This window comes from Pelobates fuscus, chromosome 3 (genome assembly GCF_036172605.1).
Source record: "Pelobates fuscus isolate aPelFus1 chromosome 3, aPelFus1.pri, whole genome shotgun sequence".
NCBI classification, from domain to species: domain Eukaryota; kingdom Metazoa; phylum Chordata; class Amphibia; order Anura; family Pelobatidae; genus Pelobates; species Pelobates fuscus.
In genome coordinates, this window is record NC_086319.1 from 398,105,967 (window position 1) to 398,126,146 (window position 20,180).

Genomic DNA, 20,180 nt, shown 5'->3' on the forward strand with positions numbered 1-20,180 from the left:
TGGCCTTAGCAACTGCAGATTGACATTGCATATTGCTGCCTAATTTGTTGTCTATAACAATTCCCAAACCCTTCTCTATGTTAAATTCCATCTGCCATTTTAGTGCCCAGTCCCCTAATCTATCCAAATTTCTCTGCAGCAAAGCAATATCCTGCTCACATTGTATTACTTTACAAAGTTTTGTGTCATCTGCAAACACTGATACATGACTTCCAATGCCTATTTCAAGATCATTTATAAATATGTTAAATAGAAGCGGTCTCAAAACAGAACCCTAAAGGGACACCACTTACCACTTTTGTCCAGCCTGAAAATGTACCATTAATCACAACATGTAGCTTAGGAAGGAAGGACAGAAAGGTATATACACAGAATATAATATTTTGGAATGGAAGAGGTGGGCAGAAAAGGCTGTCAAAAGCAGAATGCTGAAGAGAAATTATATTTTATATTTCAAAACTATACAAAATTGTGAATGCACAAAAACAGACATATTTTTAGGTCAAAAGCTATAAAAGATTTGCAGTTTATGTTGTCTGGCATGTCTGATTTTGAATCATCAAGCAAACAAAATTTTATCAACTAGCCCACTTTAATGTCAAACACTTTTGTTATAAAACATAATCATATAATTTTTTTGGAACATCAGCCTTAGAAATATAGACTTTTTTGGCCTTTATGACATTTACAATTATGTAATTGTGACTACACAGTTTTATTTTCAGTATGTATAAACATAGAAACATATGTCAAGGATATGTGTCCATTCATGACAGTTAAATGTGAACATTGCTACCAATGACTTGCTAGATGGAAAGGAAAGGAACATCTCTAAATTAGTGGATGTATACTGGATGCCCGGTGGATGCTGATATGTCCAGTACTTTATTGGCTGATTTTGAAAGGTAGGTCCTCTTCCTTTTAAAAGTTCCCCATGGGGGACAAATGTCTGGTCTTGGTGTTTTAAACTGTTGACTTATCCTAGAAGCCCTTTCTCTGCCTAAGAATAAATGGTGTGTTTCAAGAGTACAGGGCACTCATGTAACTTTGTCACTATGCCATAAACTAGTAACAGGTCATGTGTCTGTCACATTAAAGTACTATGAGTTGAAATGTGAAACCAAAATGACACACAAGACTTTGACAATGCTTACAATGTGAAGCAAAATAGTAGAAACACCTATACATGACACAATTTAATGTGTTTTATAAAATTAATCACTCTTACATCAACAATACCATCAGGTTGAATTTCATGTTTACGGCTTATTGCTGAACCTAATCAACTGGACTCCTGCATTTCTTCATGAGATGTTGTTTGGAGTTCATATTGGGTCTGAACAATATAATGAAACATTTTGGGGCAAACATGCAAACAACCAGGGCCCAACTGGAGGCAAAGATGGCAAATATTTCCATGGCCACAGTGTATTTGCCTTCTGCGCTAAGTGAGGCTGGAATATAGGAGACCCAGACAGTGAGGAAGGCCAGCATGCTGAATGTGATGAACTTGGCCTCGTTGAAGCTGTCAGGAAGTCTCCTGGCCAAGAAGGCAACAATGAAACTGATAGTGGCCAGGAAACCAAGGTACCCCAGCATGCACCAGAAGGCAGTGGGGGAACCTTCATTACATTGGAGAATGATAGCAGTGGATTGTGATTCAGTGTTCATTTCTGGATAGGGAGGAGAGATTGATAACCAAGTAATACAAAAAAGAAACTGTATACATGAACTTATAAAAATGATCACATAAGATACCCAAGGGTTTGCCCACTTCCTGAGATTATTACCTGGTTTAGTGGCCATAAAGGCAAAAACTACCATGATAGTTTTGGCTAAGATGCAAGAAATGCAAAGAGCAAAAACCATGCCAAATGCAACTTGACGAAAAAGGCAGTTCTCAGATCGGGGGTAACCAATAAAAGCCAATGTGCAGAGGAAGCAGAAGGACAAAGACACAAGAAGGAGACAGCTTAGAGAATAGTTATTGGCTTTTACTATAGGGGTTGATTTAAATTGCATGAAAAGCTTCAAAATGATAACTGGAACCAAAGAGGAGATGGTGCTTGTAGAAGCCATTGTTATGCCCAAGGAATCTTCATAAGACAAGTAGTCTATCAACTTTGGAAGACATCTGGATCTCTCTGTATTTGGCCACATATCCCACGGACACTTAAAGCAATTGAAGGAATCTGAAAAAGAATATAACATCTGCCTATTTATCTATAAGTCAAAGACCCACACTGTCTTCAAAGAAACAGATAAATCAAAATATAATTTGAGGTGCATCAGAGTAGAACTGGTTATTGTGAGAACTGTACATCCTGATAATTATTCTGTTTCTTTACTTCTTTCATATACTTGCCTGTTTGATTTGAGATCTCTCCTTGTGGACAAGGGACACACTGGAAGCAGCAGACAGGTTCTCCTTTTCTAGATGCCTTCCAAAAGCCAGGGGGACAGCTCTGACTGCAGACTGAGATAGGGACCTGTGAGAGATTTGTTTATATTATTTCTTATTTTACTTTATTATTATCTTATTTTTCCTTGGTGTTTATATGTTGTATAGTGTTCGTTTATATTATATTTGGTGTATGCATTATAAAATGGGTAAGAGTAAAGTTAATTTAGTTTGTTTGTTCATTATGGTATTTGGATGGATGGATGGATGGATGGATAGATGGTTCTCAGTGGCTGACTGTTGTCTGTCCTGCAAAATGTAGTAATTGATTCATGTTTTGATTGGAACTAAAGTATCTTTGCAGGTTGCATTCAATGCCTAATTTCCCTACAATTTCATTATGACTTTATTTCCAAATAACTTTATTAATGAAAACAGATTAATAGAGCTAAAATGCAAACTAACAGAGGATGAAAATCTACTCAAATTATAATACAATATAGATACAGCCAAACATTTATGTAGCTTTAGCACAGACGCTCTTATCTTAAAACTGCCCAAAACAGTATTCGACTCATCTCACATATGCAACCAATACATGTGCACATCATACAAGTACTTGTATAGGCAGATGGTAGCAACCTATGCAGATAGAATGTAAGCTCGATTGAGCAGTGTCCTCTTCAACCTATCGTTCCTGTAAGTTTTTTGTAATTGTCCTATTTATAGGTAAATCCCCCTCTTATAATATTGTAAAGCGCTACGGAATCTGTTGGCGCTATATAAATGGCAATAATAATAATAATAATGATAATAGCAAAAAGTCTTAACATAACATAGTAATCTAGAGGTAGACACATTGAAAAAGTTTATACATCATTTTCTTATGTGACAAGGTACATTGTAAAATATGGTAGCTCTTTGCTACATGGATTTCTTACGTTTTACTACTTGGTTTCAATCATCATAAACATTTTTTCTAGTCATACCTGTTGGCTACCAGAGGCCCAGAGGCTGGCGCTTGTGTTGAAGGTGAAGATTTTACCCTGGGGAGCTGCAGTGTCATAGCTTCCCACCTTGACATATCTTATGGTCCCATTAGGACTTAGTTGCCAATTAACAATGTCATAGATTGCAGGTGGGTCTCCATTTTCATCAAAATAGATTTCTCTTCCACTATTCAACATGAATCTTACCTCTTTCATATAATGGAGAAGCTGTAAAGCAGGGATAGTGAATAGGGATTAACTCTTGTATTGTATGTTCTTGAAAGAGTATTAATTTCATGAGCTACGTTCCCTGCATTATGTAAGGGTCACTAAAATCACTCAGTTCAATTCATCTCAATGAGGTGGAAGGGAGCAGTAGTCTTTTAGTTTTTACATTGTAGGTTTTACTTACTGACTGCCAATAGAGGCAGGACCTACAGTGGTCGAAGGGTTCACAGCTGTGACAGGGCCAGTCACTCCGGCGGGCCCCCCCGCCCTGTGCACCCCTGTGACCGGGGTGCCCACGAGGTGCAGCCCGGCCTGTGCGCTGCACGTTCAGGAGCCCATCGGGTGGCCCATGCTGTTAGGGCTGCCTGATACAATGTATTTCCAGGGGCCTGGTCAGCGCTGTGGCACTTAACAGTGCGACCAGCCTCCTGTGATGAGGTCAGAATGCTGGGAGGAAGTGACAGCCAGTCACTTCCTTCCAGCTTACACAGAGCACCGTAAGGGAGGAGATGAAGAGGAGAGAGTCAGAGTGGGAACTCCCATCATCATGAGCCAGTCATCATCATGGATCCCAGAGAAGTCATCCTCCTGCAACTAAAAAGTAGGAAACAGGAGGGTGACTAAAACATTTTGTGTTTGTGTATTTTTGTCTGTCTGTATGTATGTATGTATGTGTGTCTGTAAATATGTGTGTGTGTCTGTATGTATGTGTGTCTGTATTTATTTATGTATGTGTGTGTGTGTTTGTGTATCTGTGTCTGTATGTATGTGTGTCTGTATGTATGTGTTTGTGTATCTGTGTCTGTATATGTGTCTGTATGTATGTCTGTATGTATGTGTGTGTCTGTATGTATATGTGTGTCTCTGTATGTATTTGTGTGTGTTTGTGTGTGTGTCAGTGTATGCACTCTTTGTCTGTATAACTTTCACTCCACCATACACACTGTCACCCCCTTTCACCCTGCCACACTCACAATAACTCCCCCAATCCTGTCACTCACACATGTCATACTCACCTCCCATCACTCTGCCATATTCACCCCCACCTTCTCCTGCACTGTCACACTCACCCCCCCATCCTGTCACACTCATTCTCCTTCATTCTGTCATGCTCAAAACCCTTTCACCCTGTCACGTGCACCCCTCCAATTCTGTCATCCCCCTCAAACATGCCACGATTACCTAGCATGAATGTAACAAATGGAGGGGCTGGGGTTGTGTGAGATGTATGGGGGGTCCATTTTCATATAGGGGCCCCAGGGCTATTTTCTAGAGGTTTCTAGTTACATCTCTGACTGGAGGTGCTTTTGCAGCACTGACCAAGTAAAATTTGGTCACGTGATGCAGAAGCCCTATAAGAAAGCATTCATTCATTGCTTTCCTATGGGGAATTTTAGATGTGTGCGTGGAACTTGTCGCACAAGTGGTCCCCAAAGCTCCTTTGGATTGGACCATCATGGTGCTGAGGGAGCGTTGACACAGAAAAAAGTTAAGTAAAAAAAAATATTTTCTGTATTTTACTATGACAGGGACACTAAAGCATTAGAAAATACGTTTGTATTTGTAGCAGAGCTCCCTGTACCCCGGCTGGGTACCTCTACCAAGGATTGCTTCACATCTTGAACCGAGGAAAACTGCAGCTCTTCTGCCCCAGTCGCCGTGGCTTGACTGGGGTCCTTCTGGAGCTTTTCCACCTGACCAGAATGCAGCTATCCTTCCAGGCAGGTATTGTCCCCTCTGCCTATTCTGCTGCAGCCCTTCTTCCAGGCAGGTATCCACCTCTGCCTGCAATGTGCCTTTGCAAATGCACTTGCGGTTTTCAGGTTTAGCTCTCTTGATTCATCCCAGGGCTAGAGGAATCATGCAGCCAGCCAACAGTTACGACAACTCTGTGGCTGTGATCTCTAAAAATCCACACAGGAAACAATCCCAATTGGAGCTAATATACAATACTTTATTTTACTTGGGACTAGCCCATACCTTAATTACATATACATTGCTGTGACAAACATAATACAATTCAAACTAGAAAAGCTACAATTTCTGGGGAAATTGTGTGAAGTGTTCTTGCCTCCATCAGTAGTCTACAACTGGAGTGGGCGGAGTAACTGTTATCATTTATATAGCACATTTAATTGCAACGTTGTTGCACAGTTACATTAAAACATACATTTATAAAAACATTAGCAGGTGTAAAAGGCTTTGTCTATGACATCACTTGCTGCTGCAGCCTTGCACAGGTCAGAGGATTTTTGCAGTTGCCATCTTAAAACGGTCATATTTTTAAAACTATAAATCCTACAGCGAAGAGCTTTATATTGTGAGAATCACAAGACCCAGACCTACATTTTGATGTATAGTATGTCTCTGATATATTAACAATGAAGGCACAGTTGCAGTTTAGAAATTGCCCTTCAAATGTGAGCTTTGCAGAGTGGAGTTTCAATGAATGTCAATGGGTGGCGTGAGTTGCAAACAAATGGTCATATTGTGAAAACTATCAGGACTATGGCTTAGCCGTGGACATTTCTAGTGGCAGCAGGGATAGCTGAACGTTTTGATATAAGATTTGTGTAGGTGGGCCTGAAAATGAGGGAGTGGTGGCAGTTTAGAAATCATGTCCTGATTTTTCAGCTTTTGCCAGCTCCCACTCTAGCTTTGCCATTCATTCCTATGGGACCAATTTCGCCACAAGAACGACGATATTCCGAGAACCATTCGCCGAAACGTTCCACAAAGTAATAGCAATCCGATCGGGAACAATCTGCACGTTTTGGTATATTTTTGTCTATGTAGTGTAAAAACTGTGGGAGGAGTTAGGGTGGCAAATTTGGCTATAATAAGAATAAGAATAAGAACTAGAAAAGCTACAATTTCTGGGGAAATTGTGAAGTGTTCTTGCCTCCACCAGTAGTATACAACTGGAGTGGGCGGAGTAACTGTTATTATTTATTTATATAGCACATTTAATTGCAACGTTGTTGCACAGTTACATTAAAACATACAGTTATAAAAACATTAGCAGGTGCAAATGGCCCTTTCTATGACATCACTTGCTGCTGCAGCCTTGCACAGGTCAGAGTATTTTTGCGGTTGCCATCTTCAAACGGTCGTATTTTAAAAACTATAAATCCTACAGTGAAGAGCTTTATATTGTGAGAATCACAAGACCCAGACCTACATTTTGATGTATAGCATGTCTCTGAGATATTAACAAGGAAGGCACAGTCGCAGTTTAGAAATTGCCCTTCAAATGTGAGCTTTGCAGAGTGGCGTTTCAATGAATGTCAATGGACTGCGTGAGTTGCAAACAAATGGTCATATTGCGAAAACAATCAGGACTATGGCTTAGCCGTGGACATTTTTAGTGGCAGCAGGGATAGCTGAACGTTTTGATATAAGATTTGTGTAGGTGGGCTTGAAAATGAGGGAGTAGTGGCAGTTTAGAAATCATGTCCTGATTTTTCAGCTTTTGCCAGCTCCCACTCTAGCTTTGCCATTCATTCCTATGGGACAAATTTCGCCACAAGAACGACGATATTCCGAGAACCATTCAGCGAAACGTTCCACAAAGTAATAGCAACGCGATCGGGAACAATCTGCACGTTTTGGTAAATTTTTGTCTATGTAGTGTAAAAACTGTGGGAGGAGTTAGGGTGGCAAATTTGGCTATAATAAGAATAATAATAACTAGAAAAGCTACAATTTCTGGGGAAATTGTGAAGTGTTCTTGCCTCCACCAGTAGTATACAACTGGAGTGGGCGGAGTAACTGTTATTATTTATTTATATAGCACATTTAATTGCAACGTTGTTGCACAGTTACATTAAAACATACAGTTATAAAAACATTAGCAGGTGCAAATGGCCCTGTCTATGACATCACTTGCTGCTGCAGCCTTGCACAGGTCAGAGTATTTTTGCGGTTGCCATCTTCAAACGGTCGTATTTTAAAAACTAATAATCCTACAGTGAAGAGTTTTATATTGTGAGAATCACAAGACCCAGACCTACATTTTGATGTATAGTATGTCTCTGAGATATTAACAAGGAAGGCACAGTCGCAGTTTAGAAATTGCCCTTCAAATGTGAGCTTTGCAGAGTGGAGTTTCAATGAATGTCAATGGACTGCGTGAGTTGCAAACAAATGGTCATATTGCGAAAACAATCAGGACTATGGCTTAGCCGTGGACATTTTTAGTGGCAGCAGGGATAGCTGAACGTTTTGATATAAGATTTGTGTAGGTGGGCTTGAAAATGAGGGAGTAGTGGCAGTTTAGAAATCATGTCCTGATTTTTCAGCTTTTGCCAGCTCCCACTCTAGCTTTGCCATTCATTCCTATGGGACAAATTTCGCCACAAGAATGACGATATTCCGAGAACCATTCAGCGAAACGTTCCACAAAGTAATAGCAACGCGATCGGGAACAATCTGCACGTTTTGGTAAATTTTTGTCTATGTAGTGTAAAAACTGTGGGAGGAGTTAGGGTGGCAAATTTGGCTATAATAAGAATAAGAATAATAATAATAACTAGAAAAGCTACAATTTCTGGGGAAATTGTGAAGTGTTCTTGCCTCCACCAGTAGTATACAACTGGAGTGGGCGGAGTAACTGTTAGTATTTATTTATATAGCACATTTAATTGCAATGTTGTTGCCCAAAGTGCTTCACAGTTACATTAAAACATACAGTTATAAAAAATTAGCAGGTGTAAAAGGCTTTGTCTATGACATCACTTGCTGCTGCAGCCTTGCACAGGTCAGAGTATTTTGGCGGTTGCCATCTTCAAACGGTCGTATTTTAAAAACTATAAATCCTACAGTGAAGAGCTTTATATTGTGAGAATCACAAGACCCAGACCTACATTTTGATGTATAGTATGTCTCTGAGATATTAACAATGAAGGCACAGTCGCAGTTTAGAAATTGCCCTTCAAATGTGAGCTTTGCAGAGTGGAGTTTCAATGAATGTCAATGGAAGGCGTGAGTTGCAAACAAATGGTCATATTGTGAAAACTATCAGGACTATGGCTTAGCCGTGGACATTTTTAGTGGCAGCAGGGATAGCTGAACGTTTTGATATAAGATTTGTGTAGGTGGGCCTGAAAATTAGGGGGTGGTGGCAGTTTAGAAATCATGTCCTGATTTTTCAGCTTTTGCCAGCTCCCACTCTAGCTTTGCCATTCATTCCTATGGGACAAATTTCGCCACAAGAACGACGATATTCCGTGAACCATTCGGCGAAACGTTCCACAAAGTAATAGCAATCCGATCGGGAACAATCTGCACGTTTTGGTATATTTTTGTCTATGTAGTGTAAAAACTGTGGGAGGAGTTAGGGTGGCAAATTTGGCTATAATAAGAATAATAAGAATAATAATAACTAGAAAAGCTACAATTTCTGGGGAAATTGTGTGAAGTGTTCTTGCCTCCACCAGTAGTCTACAACTGGAGTGGGCGCAGTAACTGTTATCATTTATATAGCACATTTAATTGCATCTTTGTTGCACAGTTACATTAAACCATACATTTATAAAAACTCTAGCAGGTGTACAAAAGGCTTTGTCTATGACATCACTTGCTGCTGCAGCCTTGCACAGGTCAGAGTATTTTGGCGGTTGCCATCTTCAAACGGTCGTATTTTAAAAACTATAAATCCTACAGTGAAGAGCTTTATATTGTGAGAATCACAAGACCCAGACCTACATTTTGATGCATAGTATGTCTCTGAGATATTAACAATGAAGGCACAGTCGCAGTTTAGAAATTGCCCTTCAAATGTGAGCTTTGCAGAGTGGAGTTTCAATGAATGTCAATGGAAGGCGTGAGTTGCAAACAAATGGTCATATTGTGAAAACTATCAGGACTATGGCTTAGCCGTTGACATTTTTAGTGGCAGCAGGGATAGCTGAACGTTTTGATATAAGATTTGTGTAGGTGGGCCTGAAAATGAGGGAGTAGTGGCAGTTTAGAAATCATGTCCTGATTTTTCAGCTTTTGCCAGCTCCCACTCTAGCTTTGCCATTCATTCCTATGGGACAAATTTCGCCAGAAGAACGACGATATTCCGTGAACCATTCGGCGAAACGTTCCACAAAGTAATAGCAATCCGATCGGGAACAATCTGCACGTTTTGGTATATTTTTGTCTATGTAGTGTAAAAACTGTGGGAGGAGTTAGGGTGGCAAATTTGGCTATAATAAGAATAATAAGAATAACTAGAAAAGCTACAATTTCTGGGGAAATTGTGTGAAGTGTTCTTGCCTCCATCAGTAGTCTACAACTAGAGTGGGCGGAGTAACTGTTAGTATTTATTTATATAGCACATTTAATTGCAATGTTGTTGCCCAAAGTGCTTCACAGTTACATTAAAACATACAGTTATAAAAAAATTAGCAGGTGTAAAAGGCTTTGTCTATGACATCACTTGCTGCTGCAGCCTTGCACAGGTCAGAGTATTTTGGCGGTTGCCATCTTCAAACGGTCGTATTTTAAAAACTATAATTCCTACAGTGAAGAGCTTTATATTGTGAGAATCACAAGACCCAGACCTACATTTTGATGTATAGTATGTCTCTGAGATATTAACAATGAAGGCACAGTCGCAGTTTAGAAATTGCCCTTCAAATGTGAGCTTTGCAGAGTGGAGTTTCAATGAATGTCAATGGAAGGCGTGAGTTGCAAACAAATGGTCATATTGTGAAAACTATAAGGACTATGGCTTAGCCGTGGACATTTCTAGTGGCAGCAGGGATAGCTGAACGTTTTGATATAAGATTTGTGTAGGTGGGCCTGAAAATGAGGGAGTGGTGGCAGTTTAGAAATCATGTCCTGATTTTTCAGCTTTTGCCAGCTCCCACTCTAGCTTTGCCATTCATTCCTATGGGACAAATTTCGCCACAAGAACGACGATATTCCGTGAACCATTCGGCGAAACGTTCCACAAAGTAATAGCAATCCGATCGGGAACAATCTGCACGTTTTGATATATTTTTGTCTATGTAGTGTAAAAACTGTGGGAGGAGTTAGGGTGGCAAATTTGGCTATAATAAGAATAATAAGAATAATAATAATAATATATATGTGAGATAACATTAAGTGGTCTTGCTATGCAAGAACACTTAATAATATATATGTGAGATAACATTAAGTGGTCTTGCTATGCAAGAACACTTAATAATATATATGTGAGATAACATTAAGTGGTCTTGCTATGCAAGAACACTTAATAATATATATGTGAGATAACATTAAGTGGTCTTGCTATGCAAGAACACTTAATAACCAAATTATGTCACATAATATACAGAAAATTATAATAGCATAATGACTGCAGAGTAAGCTGACTCTCCTGACTGCAGAGTAAGCAATATGCAAATCTAACTGGATATGCAAATTAGCTATCCTTGCTATTCAGGTAGTGTATACAGAGGTTGCACAGGTTCCACAGCCAAATCCACCTAGTTGATTGCAAGCATTAGCAAGACAGAAGAACACACTAACATTTAACCCAAAAAAAACACATTACACACACACACCCTGCACCCACAATGGACACAGGATAACTTAAACATAGGGATAGTCCAGGGTCCTGCATAAAATGTCCTTATAAAACAGCAGGTGATGTTGACTGCCGTTACAGTATTCGTAATGCTTTAGTGTTCCTTTAAGTAATACAAAGGTTATTTGGCATACCTGGCGTGTTAAGCTTACAAATCAGGGTGAGCTTCAGTTAATTCTCCACCATTCTAATGTGCTAATGCTCTACTTTTATTTTCCATATAATAAAACATAAATGATACCTGCCATGGGGTAAAATTCCAGATGTCTGCACACAATCCTTGAGAAAATGGACCTTCTCCTCTTATGCACTTATTAAGATTTTCCAAGGCATTGGCCACAACATGAACTGCAATGTAGACACTATATGTAGTTCTTAAACTTGAGACATCATTGTAGATATTATGGACACTTTCTAGATTTTCCAATCCTGTGCACTCTTTTTCTGAAGCATCTAAATATCCAGTTTGATTTTTATCAGCCATGAATTTGCAGCTGAAAGCTAACTCCCAAAATATCTTTATCCAATCTCTTCCTAAAGACATTGAAGGGTGGATCTTATTGAGGAACTCTCTGAGCCCAAGCACTTTTCCACTGTGAAGTGCTAGACCTATAGTACCAGAAAGAAGCATAGAATATTTTTCCATAGATACAAGGGTGGATGTGGACCAAGCTTCACTGGCAACAAGTATTTTTCCTGTGACATTCTGCCTTAACATCTCCTCTAGAATGGGAGCAAGGTCAACATCTGTGGCATATATAACCACAGCCATGGTTGATGATGCCTTCATTACTTTGACGATGTGTGGAGCATTGTGGCCTGGATGATTCGTAAGAATGCTTTCAGTGAAGGCCACACATGCTCCAGCATTGACTATCTCCTGCTGGACAAGTTGAATTCCCTGTTGTCCATAATCATTGTCTGCAGCTAATAATCCAACCCAAGTCCAACCTAAATGCAACACAAGATGTGCAAGTCCTTTAGATTGGAAATGATCACTGGGAACAGTTCTGAAGAAGGCAGGAAATGTTCTTCGGTCACTTAGAACGGAGCTGGTTGAGAAATGACTAATCTAGTGAAACAGTAAAGGTAGATAAAGAAGATTACACAATATGTACTATTATACTGAAAGAGACACAGCTAGAGGTGGAATATTTTACTACTAGTACTAATGGAAATTTCAGGCCATTTCTTTATAAATCGGTTGTGTAAATATATCATAAAGTGAAATGGTATCCAACCAAAACATACTTTTAATAGAACAGTTTTTGGTTGTAGTAACCCTAGTTAGCATGGTCCACCTGTAAAAAAAACAACAAAAAACAACATACAATGCTTTTCCATTCCGAAGAAATGTTCTCCTTGCAGAGCAGTCCTCCACCAATCCTGTCACTCTTACTAAATCGGGAGAAACATCCCAAGAGCTAGGCGAAGGGACAGCATGGAGGTCAGCATGGGACAGCATGGAGAAGAGGACTTGCCACAATTGATTATACATCACCAGAATTAATATTAGCATCCAGGAAATGTGGTTCTGCACTGTTAATGATGCTAGCAGAGGTGGAGTTACAGAAAAGTTAAGTATCTCTGTATGTTCAGTGTTTCATACTGAAATGCTGCACATATAGACTAAAATACCATAACCACTTATAATCACTGAATTGGTCATGCTACTTGGAGTGACTACTCATGTACTAAGCATCATGTTATATCTGGTGCTCTGAGTGTCAAATTCTGTCAATTAAATATTCAGAGTGTAGAATGTATAACTGTATCTGAACTCATAGACGAAGGATATATACTGTATGTATTTGCATCAAATACAGGTGCTAAGAAGACTCAGAATTGGAACTCACCTTTACTTCACCGCTGGAAATGGTTGTGTTTATAGTGTTATATACTAAATAAATCATATTTTGAAAATTTAGATATTAAACTGGTAAACATAGATACTACATTGATCTTAGCCAATAGGCTGAGAAGCGATAATATACTCTATAGTAATGTATATCATTTTGTCTGAGAAACACCTACCTGTGGATATTTATAGAGACCTAGAATGTGAGCCAAGAGAATTGAATGTGTGGAGATCGCAGGTCCAATTATGGAACTCAGAGGAACATTTCTGCTACATCTGTAATTTGGGATGGCTCTGTCGTATCCTGTTAATATTTGCAAAGCCCCTTTCAAATCATACTGTAGAACATCACATGAATCATAAACTTGAAATCCCAGAGTGATATTGGGGAGAATATCTGGATTTCTATTAATCTCATCCACAGCAAATTGCATGCCTTGGAGCTGCTGATAACTCTCAAAGTGGAACCTTACACGAACAACAAACAGATAAGTAAAAAAGCGAACATTATATACATATCTAGACTAATATACATAAGATTTTATTAATCTACTTACTATTTCCAAATAATTTAATATATTTGGATCCAACCACATAGGTATGATTGAAAAAGCAAACCCATTAAGCAGACCCCTTGTGGGAAATAGGATGTCCACTATATCCATTCAAATGAAATAGTAAACAATAAACATATCTGTGATCATAGCATGGGAATGAAACTCTACAATAAAGTCTAAATGTATATCAATATATAGGTTTTGGATTTTTATACTAATTTGTCTTCAAAAGTAAGGTAGGGAAAACTAAACGAAGGGCAAACGTTGAAAACAAATTCCCTGCTCTCAATGTTCTCATAAAAGTCTATCTTGGCTTGGGCCTATCCTCCTGCTAGCTAATTGGTCCTAATTGAAATCACAGAAACCAAAAAGAGAGAAGTACTCTTGTAACTAATGTAACTAATATATATTTCAGACTGGACCCCTTAAAACAGCATTAACACCCAGCACTCCCAAGCAACCAAGTCCTGCTGAATCTTCAGAGCAGAGGTATCATCTCTGGAAGATTGCCCACCCTACCCTCCCCACACCATCCCACCCCATGGTCATCAACTTACTTATAGATAGTGCACATCAGCTGGTTTCCTTAACACACCAATCAAGTCACTAAACCTCTCCTCACCTGAATTAATTTAACACACTGCATCCTTACATTGGTTTAAACACTCATTGATATTTGTGTTTGTTTGTATATATGATCAACATATCTATATAATACACATTTTCTCTAATGTTCTCCCTTCTATTTTTCACTTTAACACTAACTTCTCTCATTACTAAAATATCCCTATCCTTTCACTCACCTGTCCCTGGCAACACCATCATAATTACTTCCACCTTACTCCCATCTCTATTCATCCCATGCACTCTACACATACCTTTTCAGCCAATCTCCACCAACTCCTCCCAAATCCTCTACATAGATACCCTCCTACAAAACTTTCAAATCCTACCCCCACCTTCACTTCCTTTCTATCCTTCTGCTCCTAGCAGCTGGTGATGTCTCTCCAAACCCTGGTCCCCTCTCAACAAACTCAGCACATACTAACCCAAGGATCCACACTAATCTCATACCCATCCTCTAAAACCTCCTTCAATACTGCCCTCTGGAGCGCACGCTCTGTTTGCAATATAACTAAATCCACTGCTGTCCATGACTTCTTCATCTCTCGTTCAATAGATTTACTAGTCTTAACAGAAACCTGGCTCTCCCCCTCTGACACTGCCACCCCTGCATCTTTGTCCTTCGGTGGGCTCCAACTTACCCACAACCCAAGAAACTCTGAATGTAAAGGTGGTGGTGTTGGGTTTCTCCTCTCCCCTCACTGCTCTTTTAAACCTCTTCCCACCCCCCCTTCCCTCTCTTTCCTGTCATTTGAAATACACTAATTTCGCCTTTTCAAACCCTTCTCTGCTAACATTGCTGTTATTTACCGTCCCCCTGGTTCCCCTCTTCTCTCCCTTGACCACTTTGCTGCCTGGCTACCCTATTTCCTCTCTTCTAACATTCCCTCCCTAATTCTCGGGGACTTCAATATTCCTATAAACCCACCTTTGACCTCTGCAGCCACTAAACTACTTTCAATTACTTCCTCCCTCGGGCTATCGCTGTGGGCAAATTCTCCCACCCATCTAGCTGGCAATACCCTTGACCTAATCTTCACTTATGCATATCTAATATCTGCAACACTCCATATCCACTCTCTGATCACCACCTCTTATCATTTGCTCTTGCATACCCCCTCACCCAACAACCTCAGCCTAACCCCCCTCAACTCAGGAGGGACCTTAATTCTCTTGATCTCCAACAGTTGTCAGCTGACATTGATTCACAACTGCTGTCCATCCCTTCCATCTCCTGTCCTTCACTGGCCATCTCCATATATAACTCTACTCTTACATCTGCCTTGAACACTGCAGCACCACTCCAAACAAGCACCTCAAGGAGGACCCGCTCCCAACCATGGCATACTAAATCAATGCGCTACCTGCAAAGATGCTCCCGTTGTGCTGAACGCTCCTGGAGGAAGTCTCGTACCCAATCAGACTTTCTCCATTATAGATTCATATTGTGTTCATACAGTGCAGCCCTTGCCCTTGCCAAACAGTCCTATTTTTCCTCTCTCATTAGTTCATGTTCCCGCAACCCCAGGTGTCTCTTTGACACCTTTAATTCTCTTCTTCGCCCTGCTGTGGCCACCCCCAAAACTAACCTTACTGCTGATAACTTTGCATGTTACTTCACTGACAAGATTGAACAGATAAGGAAAGAATGCTCCCCTCCTTGCCTTTCTGTTTCTCAATCACACATAGATCATGCCTTTCCTACCCTTCAGACATTCTCCCCAGCTACTGACCAAGAGGTGGCTGCTCTTCTTTGCTCCTCTTGCCCCACCACTTGCCCGCTCGATCCTGTCCCATCTCACCTTATCAGATCTCTCTCCACTTGTCTCGTGCCTTCTCTAACACACATCTTCAACTGCTCGCTCTCTTCTCTTCTTCATCGTCCCTGCTGACCTTAAACATGCCACTGTAGTACCTATACTAAAAAAAACATCCCTCGACCCATCCACCCTCTCTAACTACCGTCCCATATGCCTGCTCCCTTTTTCCTCAAAGCTTCTGGAAAGACTTGTCTTTACCCGTGTGTCTCATTTCCTCAATTCCAACTCTCTCCTTGACCCCCTTCAATCTGACGTCCGCCCTCTCCACTCTACAGAAACTGCTCTTATCAAAGTTACTAACAACCTAATCGCAGCTAAATCCAACGGCCACTACTCCATACTAATTCTTCTTGACCTCTTAGCGGCCTTTGACACCGTTGATCATGCACTCCTTCTTCAAACTCTTCAATCGCTTGGTCTCTGTGACTCTGTCCTCTCGTGGTTTTGCTCTTCTCTCCCAACGCTCATTCAGTGTCTCTTTTACTAATGATACCTCCTCCCCTCGCCCTGTCTCGGTTGGAGTCCCCCAAGGCTCCGTCCTTGGTCCCCTTCTATTTTCTCTTTATACTGCCTCTCTTGGCAAACTTATTACCTCTTTTGGATTCCACTACCACCTGTACGCTGATGACACCCAGCTATATCTCTCCTCCCCGGACCTCTCCCCTGCCGTCCTGCAGTGTGTCACTGCTTGCCTTTCTTCCATCTCTGACTGGATGTCCTCCCACTTTCTGAAACTCAATCTCTCAAAAACTGAGCTCCTTGTCTTTCCTCCTCCTAATACTGATCCTCCTCTTTCGCTCTCCCTTCAAGTTTGTGGTACCAACATCAGTCCATCCTTGAAAGCACGCTGTCTTGGCGTCATACTTGACTCTGGTCTCACCTTTGAGCCTCACATCCAGCATGTTGCCAAATCCTGTAGATTCCATCTTAAAAACATAGCCCGCATCCGCCCCTTTCTTGCACCAGATACTACCAAGGAGCTTGTCCATGCTCTAGTAATTTCCCGCATGGATTATTGTAACCCTCTCCTAATTGGTCTTCCCAAAAGCTGTACTGCACCCCTACAGTCCGTAATGAACGCTACTGCTAGACTGATTTTCCTCTCTAGTCGTTTCTCTCACACCTCACCCCTCTGCCAGTCCTTACATTGGCTTCCTGTATGCTATTGGAGTCAATTCAAGGTACTAACTCACACCTATAAAGCACTGAACAACTCTAGCCCCTCTTATATCTCCTCACAGATCCATAGGTATGTCCCTTCTCGGTCTCTCCGCTCTGCCCGTGACCACCTCCTGTCCGTTGTCCGCACCCGTATGGCCAACTCGTGCTTGCAGGACTTCTTGCGGGTGGCTCCCTTCCTATGGAATAGCCTGCCTACCACCATCAGACTCTCCCCTAGTCTTGCATCTTTTAAGAAGTGCCTTAAAACCCATCTCTTTAGGAAAGCTTATGGCCTCCAAGACTAACCCCTACCTCACATACCTGTCTCTTGCCTTCCCCTAAAGGGCAGCCCACCTTATTTGATTGCAAATTCCTGTCCTAATGTGTTTTACACCCCACCTCCTATAGAATGTAAGCTCGATTGAACAGGGTCCTCTTCAACTTATTGTTCCTGTAAGTTTATTTGTAATTGTCCTTTTTATAGTTAAATCCTATTTAAGAGTTAAATCCCCTCTCATAATATTGTAAAGCGCTACGGAATCTGTTGGCGCTATATAAATGGCAATAATAATAATAATAATAACTAATGCATCCCTTGTGTACTCAGTGGCCATGGGTGTATATGAACTTTATCATAAGATGGAGTCTGTGAAAGTAAATCTAGAAGCCAAAAGACTAACTAAGCAAGACCAACCATGGAGCATGAACACATCTTTAAATAGTGTGTTAACATGAAAATCATGTAATGGTGCTGAAATTATTACAACACAACATCATTCCAACGCTAATAACAATGAAACTTAAAGGACCACTGTCATCAAGTTTTCACTTCTCAGTTTTAAAAATGCATTGCATTTAATGAAACAATGACAACAATGCAATTAAAAAGAAAATATGTATATTGATAGTTTTTTTGTTTTTGTTTTTAATGTAAGTTTTTATCTGGCTGAGCAGCCATGTTGAGTTGGACTATTCTGTTATCTGACCAACTGCTGCTCAACCTAACTTGACTGATGCTGCAGTTTCATACCGAGCGATTGCAGAGCAATCAAGCAGCAGGCATGTTAGTTTGTGCAGCAGTTGATCAGATGACCTTTACATTGTAAGCTCATGGGCTATCTAGCTGTACTTTATATAAATGAGCTTTAATAGCAAGATGTCAGCTCACAGGCAGAGCCCACTTTGCCTTTTGTATTGGTCTGTGTATATTGTAAAGTCTTTGCCAATTGCACAATGTTAGGGAAACTGTTGACGCTTTATAAAGGCCAGTTCTAATAATAAATAATAATAAATAATAATAATACGTTCTAATAATAATAATTAAAATTTTCAGAAAAATACACATCATTAAAAAAATATATTCAATTTTATTAAATGCAATACAATTTAAAAAAACAAGAAGATAAAATTTGATGACAGTTGTACTATGGCAAGAACAGCATACCCGAACTAACAGTTCCAGTCCTTAATGTCTAAACCGTTGGCAACAAAAGTGAGTACACCCCTAAGTGGAAATGTCACAATGGGCCCAAAGTGTCAATATTTTGTGTGGTCACCATTATTTTCCAGCACTGCCTTAACCCTCATGGGCTTGGAGTTCACCAGAGCTTCACAGGTTGCCACTGGAGTCCTCTCCCACTCCTCCATGATGACATCATGGAGCTGGTGGATGTTAGAGACCTTGCGCATCCCTACCTTCCATTTGAGAATGCCCCACAGATGCTCTATAGGGTTTAGGTCTGGAGACTTGGCCAATCCATCACATTTACCTTCAGCTTCTTTAGCAAGGCTGTGGTTCTCTTGGAGGTGTGTTTGGGGTCATTACCATGTTGGAATACTGCCCTGCGGCCCAGTTTCCAAAGGGAGGGGATCATGCTCTGCTTCAGTATGTCACAGTACATGTTGGCATTCATGATTCCCTCAATGAACTGTAGCTCCCCAGTGCCAACAGCACTCATGCAGGCCCAGACCATGACACTCCCAGCACCATGCTTGACTGTAGGCAAGACACACTTGTCTTTGTACTCCTCACCTGGTTGCCACCACACACGCTTGACACCATCTAAAACAAATACGTTTACCTTGGTCTCATCGGACCACAGGACATGGTTCCAGTAATCCATGTCCTTAGTCTGCTTGTCATCAGCAAAATGTTTGTGGGCTTTCTTGTGGTATTACATCCATGCAGACCAATTTGATGCAGTGTGTGGCATATGGTCTGAGTACTGACAGGCTGATCTCCCACCCCTTCAACCTCTGCAGCAATGCTGGCAGCACTCATATGTCTATTCCCCAAAGACAACCTCTGGATATGACGCTGAGCACATGCACTCAACTTCTTTGGTTGACCATGACAAGGACTGTTCTGCATGGAACTGGTCCTGTGAAACCACTGTATGGTCTTGCCCACCATGCTGCATCTCAGTTTCAAGGTCTAGGCAATCTTCTTATAGCCTAGGCCATCTTGATGCACAGCAACAATTCTTTTTTTAGATCCTCAGAAAGTTCTTTGCCATGAGGTGCCATGTTGAACTTCCAGTGTCCAGTATGAGATCAGTATGCATCAAATTGATCTGCATGGCTGTCATAGCAGAAGGAAGCCTCTTCTAAAGATGATAGAAGAGAGTGATAAAACCAAATTAACACACCTGCTCCCCATTCACACTCGAGACCTTGTAACACTAACGAGTCACATGACACCGGGGAGGGAAAATTGCTAATTGGGCCCAATTTGGACATTTCCACTTAGGTGTGTACTCACTTTTGTTGCCAACGGTTTAGACATCAATGACTGTGTGTTGAGTTATTTTCAGGGTACAGGAAATTTACACTGTAATACATGCTGTACACTTACTACTTTACATTGTAGCAGAGTGTCATTTCTTCAGTGTTGTCACATGAAAAGATATTATACAATATTTACTAAAATGTGAATATATATATATAAACTGCCATCTCTCACAGTGAGACTGTTAGCAATG

General features: G+C 40.6%; 1 protein-coding gene and 1 pseudogene across 1 annotated transcript; both read right to left on the reverse strand.

The window, feature by feature from the left end:
• Positions 1-1,278: 1,278 nt before the first annotated feature.
• LOC134601902 (extracellular calcium-sensing receptor-like) lies at positions 1,279-19,306 on the reverse strand. The gene is made up of 6 exons (XM_063446407.1): positions 19,281-19,306; positions 13,214-13,505; positions 11,421-12,251; positions 3,391-3,618; positions 2,366-2,489; positions 1,279-2,192 (listed from the first exon to the last, which is right to left on the reverse strand). Exons 1-6 carry the CDS (start codon positions 19,304-19,306, stop codon positions 1,279-1,281), a joined length of 2,415 nt encoding a protein of 804 aa, XP_063302477.1.
• On the reverse strand, positions 13,067-13,166 carry LOC134603935 (U2 spliceosomal RNA; annotated as a pseudogene).
• Positions 19,307-20,180: the final 874 nt, after the last annotated feature.